The following is a 5,032-nucleotide window of genomic DNA, read 5'->3' on the forward strand; positions in this document are numbered from 1 at the left end:
TTTAAAAAAAAAAAAAAAAAAAAAAAAAAAAGAGGTGAACACTTGGCTGCTGCTTTGCCAGAGACTCCCCTGCGATGCTTGCGCTGACAGCCCCAACCAGAGCCTGCGCACCCCAAGGCCTCCGCCCGCCTCGCGGGCTCTGCTTACTCTGAGGAGCAGTCTGCTTTGTTAGAACTGTGCTTGTGCTCTTTTCTTCGTGTTGAGTTTTCATTGCTGACGACGACTCTTGAGAAAATGACAGAAAGTTCCCGGATCCTAAGTGCAGCGTAAAGACACGGGTTGGTTACCGCAGGTGAAGAGTTGCTGCTGTTAACGGGGGTGTTAGCGCAGTTTCTTACCTGCCGGTTAACGTGGCGTTAGTGATGAACCCTGTGTCCCGATCCGATATCGGGGAGGGTTCTTAAACAATCCCGAGAGTGAGATTAAGACACAAACGAGGTCCGATGCTGCATAACCTTATAAACTTTATTTTCTATAACAACTAATTAGAGCGATAGGACAGAGAGGAAAAGAAAGGAAAAGGTCGGAATCCCTAAGCAAGAACACGGTAGAGGCACAACTAATTACCACCACCACGACCAGGGATCCGGCGATGTTCTGTCGGTCCGATGGTGCTCCATGTTCCTGGCTCTGAGTTGGTTCCCCTCTCCAAGTTGGTTTCCCTCTTCTAGCTGGTTTCCCTCTACAAGTTGGTTTCCCTCTTCCAAGGAGTACAGTCTGTCTTTTTTATAGTCCCTGTCCCCACAGTTTGCCCGCCCATTTCCACAGGGGTCATTGTTGTAGGTGCCACCCCGTGGTCCTCCGTGCACGCATGCCCGGGTGTCCATGGTGGTCGTGCTGGCGAGGGGCCGATCTGTCTCACCGTGGTTTTCCCTCCACCCGGCTCACGCGTAGGCACAGCTCGATGGGGGACTGCTGGTGTCCTCGTCTAGGGCGGATGTGGTTTTCGTCGGGGACTGTGTGTTTCCTTCAAGATGTGCTCCTTTATGCTGAGTCAGGAAGTGGTCGTCGTGGAGACAGCGATGTTGAGACATACTAAAAGTCCAAAAAGTTCCTTACACCCTGTCAGTCAGATGCGTTTCATGAGACCAATTAAAAACTGCATCGCCCCGATTACACTAAAAAGTGCCCTAGACATCGAGCAAATGTTTTCTGCCTTAAATCAAAAGAGTGAGTGGCGCTTGCTGGAGCTGGGAGCCCTCACGCGTTAACCAGTCAGCCCTCCTGGGTCCCCTTCCTGAGGAGGAGTTACTGGCCACGGGACAATCCCTGCTTTCTGGGTTGGAAAAAAAGGAATTGAAGCTGGGAAATCTTTTTATTGTGTTGTGGTAGATCCCCCCTTGCTGACTGTGCTGTCAATCTCTGACTCGTGCGTCCTGTGACACCATATATAATAAGTTCAGGAGAGGTGTCTTGTAACTCCCGCACCGCTGATTGCTGACACAGTTTTCACAGAGTGATTAAAAATACATGCTCATTTACAAGTCACCGAGGAAGCTGCTAGAGATACAAAGTAATTAATGGTTTACTGACAATAATGCCAATTTCTTTTTAACTGCAGCAAGCCTTTGAAGCTATAATTGGGACCCTAATGCTTGCAATGAAATATTGCTGCAGTTCAACAGAATTTGTGTTTTGAACTTTTCCATCATTACTCAGACTTCCTAACGCAAATGCTGCTGTTTGCGCTCGCTAAGATAATCCAAGTCTGGAGTAATTACTGGATTCAACTCTTCATGGGAATAATTTATTGTGAAATTATTTCAGTCGTGTGGTTATTCGTACTTTTAATAGCAGTATTTTATAATCACTTAACCGGATAGCTGGTTCCAGGAGATACTAGATTTCCGTCCATACCGCGCGGCAGTACTGCACAGGTGTGCGCTTTGTCTGCGCGCGGAAAGCAGAGCTGTTCACTGCCTGCTCTTGGCAGAGGCTCCCAGGAGAGCGATAGTAGAGCAAAACTCCTTACACCGTGGTGTATTTAACTAAGTGTAAGTCCCCACGTTGGGTTTTTCTATGGAAATGGTGGTTTCAAGGCAGCAGAAAGCTCCCGCGTGGTGTGTGCAGCTGAGGGGTCCCTCACCCCCCCTGACGGAGGGGTGCCCCTTCTCCTTCCGTGAAGAGCCCGAGATGCGGCCCCTCTCTCGAGCAGAGAGAACGGGTTAATGCACAGCCCGCTGTGTTTGTGCTGGACAGTTGCTGAGTGAATAAAACGGGAGCACAGTGGAAGGGTGCCAGGGGTTAGCGGGGTGCTTGGTGTGGCGTCCGGGCTGCGGTGTGCCGCGGGGGTGTCGGGAGCACAGCGCTGCTGCTTACCGAAACAGTCAGTGCTGCTGGGCTTTGCTCTGCCCTGTGGGCACGCGGGACTTCAGACGCAGTGTTGTAACAAATGCCTGCATTTTTCCTTTGGTTATCTGAAATTCTCCTTTTAAAGCTGAACCCCAAGCTTTTCATGGAGTCTTTGTATGCTGCTTTTCCCGGATCTCTGAGGGATGAATCAAAGCAGAGAGCTTATCAGGAGGAAGTTCGCTGAACACTGAAGGGAAACTCCTTGTTTCCGCTTCAAAAAAATCTGATACTTGATTGTCGACAGGCTGCTGGTCAGAGTCTGTTGTAAGGAAGTTAGGAGGTCTGGTCACAGTTCAGTTACACGGGCTGTATCTAAGGAATGTGGGGCATTGGCTGTATTGTTTTGTCACTTAAAATATCCATCCTCTGAAATAACGATGTTGTGAATACTGATTCACCTGGTGCTGGGCTGGGGCTCCATCCACGTTGGGTGAATAATACGTGAAGATGCAAAAATGAAGTTGGTTTGTATTTACACTTGTGTAATTGTATTCCTGAGGAGCAATATATATTTTGAATAAAGTATGAGTTCTTCATGAGGGAAACTCTTCTGAGTGAGTATATTAATTTTTTTCACTAGGAACAAGCGGCTGCTTCTTGGGCTCACAGAATTTTTGCCGTTTGTGATAAAAAGGCACGTGTCTTTCCCGTGCCTACCCCGCTGCTTGGTGAGAAGGCCTGATGCCAGGAGTTCCAGCGTCTGAGCTCTCCCTTCCTTTGTAAATGAGTGGGAAGGGTGAAGGTGACAACACGGATACTTACGTGTGAATTCAAGATTTTTCAGTATGGAAATGCGTTTGGCTTAAGGGCTGTAGCTTGAAAATAACCTCTTTGCTCTGCTGAGGAAATGATAAAACTTCTTGTGGGTATTTTGTACATGCTTCCAATGCCATCAATAAACAATAGGAGAAGTCTGTAGGACAGCTTACGTACTGGCTGGTAATGATTTATTGTTGCTGCAGTGCGTTGAAGCGCTTCATCTGTCTCTCTGTAAATGGTTGAACCGGGGAGGGATCTGCTGCTTCCCCTGTCCCCCAACTGACGGTTTTCCTGTAGATACTTGATATACGCTTTCCCATTCTCAGTTTTAATCTGCTGTTATTTAATCTTTCAGTTCTTGGAGCAAAAGCTGAACTTCAATCTGCAGTTTCACATTTCATTCCTTGAGCTCTATGTGTGTTGGACATCAAACGAGACAGAATAAGACAGAAACAGGAAAATTTTGTGACGCCGCTTAGAACAACCTAATCCAAAATTCCGGTGTGGTGAACGGTTTGCAGTAAGTCCAGCTTTGCTGGGTGTGCAAGAGGCTGGCGCCGCGTGGCTCGGGGTGCCTGGTGTCTGCTGCGTGCCCGCTGGGCTTCGGGTGATCGTCCCGCGGCCGGGAGGGCCGGGCCCGGCCCTGGGCCAGGCTGTAAGCTGACCGGTGTTTATCCCAGTGTTGAGCTGGCCTGTGAGTGATGGTTTATAGTCTTAGGTGTTGATAAATTCAGTTTTCCCAAAGGATGAATTTTCATCATTAGTTCAGATATGGCATGCTCCACGTCTAGCGTTTGGGAAGGCACGAAGTAATTAAGTCTGCTGTATCTTCATGCTAATGAAACTGGAAAGATGGCTGATATGCATCCATTATCTTCCAGTCCTGATCTGAGAGGCCTCACCTTGTTCCGTACCCCCCTGAGCCTGAAAATAGCCAGTAGGCATGTTGTTGTTAATGGCACTTCCTCCCTCAAAGCGCTGGGTTATTATCTAATTTCTGATGAAGAAATCGTTGGGAGCTGGAAACTTCTGACAAATCGTTTTGCCATTGTCTTCCTGACATCCCTCCTGTTGCTAGAGAGGGAAGACAGCCCGTAGCATGCTGCTCTCTGAAAGGTTCAGTTGTGAGGATAATTTCCTAATTGCTTGGCTCTTGTTTGATTACAGAGTCATTAACACGATATTTTTTTGAAATGTGTTCAACCTAATGGGATTAGGGATCTGTTACCGTTACCAGAAATGTTTATTTGATGTGGCTGCATAATGTTTTTAAGGTGAGGTGGTAGAACTGCACAGCCCTGTTTTTTCAGAAGCGTTTATGTATTAAGAACAAGGCTGAACTGAATAGTTGGAGTCCACTTGGCTCAGACTAAGTTCTTAATTCTTTTGTTCCTCATGTTTGTTTGCACCTCCTGGCACATCCTTTGGTGGAACCGGTCATCTGTGACGTCTTTGTATGCGTTAAGCCAGCCGATCTTCCCAGTTTGAGCTTTTCACAGAACTTGCACCAGGTTCCAGTTGTGGGGTCCCGTCTCTAGATGCAGGGAAATGGCCCTGGCCTTGCGCTGTGCCGTTAGAGCAGCCTGCCTGCCGGCTCTCCCTGGGGCTCTGCTCCGAGCCAGGCCCAGTGACGGACTCTGCTCTGAGCCGGACTCAGTGCTGGGGTTTGCTCTGAGCCGGGCTCAGTGCTGGGCTCTGCTCCGAGCCGGGCTCAGTGCCGTTGCTGTCTCCTTTGGTGCCCCCCGAGAGGTGGACTGAGAGGCTGGGGCCATCGCCGTGGCCCTGGGGCCAAGTGGCAGGCACAGAGATCTTTTAGGAATTGTCTTTAGAGCTTCATCCGCGCTCCCTGAATCGGACAAGACACTGGCGGATGCGGACGGGGTAGCCTGGGGTTTATCTGTGCGGGGTTTCCGCCTGGCCC

At 49.0% G+C, this 5,032-nt stretch overlaps 1 protein-coding gene across 1 annotated transcript in view; it reads right to left on the reverse strand.

The window, feature by feature from the left end:
- FPGT (fucose-1-phosphate guanylyltransferase) overlaps positions 1–5,032 on the reverse strand; it is a 27,396-nt gene that overhangs the window by 5,401 nt on the left and 16,963 nt on the right. Inside the window, exons 2-3 of the mRNA XM_026853838.1 lie at positions 339–399; positions 148–255 (exon numbers count right to left, since the gene is read on the reverse strand). Of these exons, the coding sequence (XP_026709639.1) occupies positions 148–255; positions 339–399 (169 nt within the window). The remainder of the gene's footprint in view (positions 1–147; positions 256–338; positions 400–5,032) is intronic.

Source organism: Athene cunicularia (genome assembly GCF_003259725.1).
Source record: "Athene cunicularia isolate RWA chromosome 8 unlocalized genomic scaffold, athCun1 chr8_part1, whole genome shotgun sequence".
NCBI classification, from domain to species: Eukaryota; Metazoa; Chordata; class Aves; order Strigiformes; family Strigidae; genus Athene; species Athene cunicularia.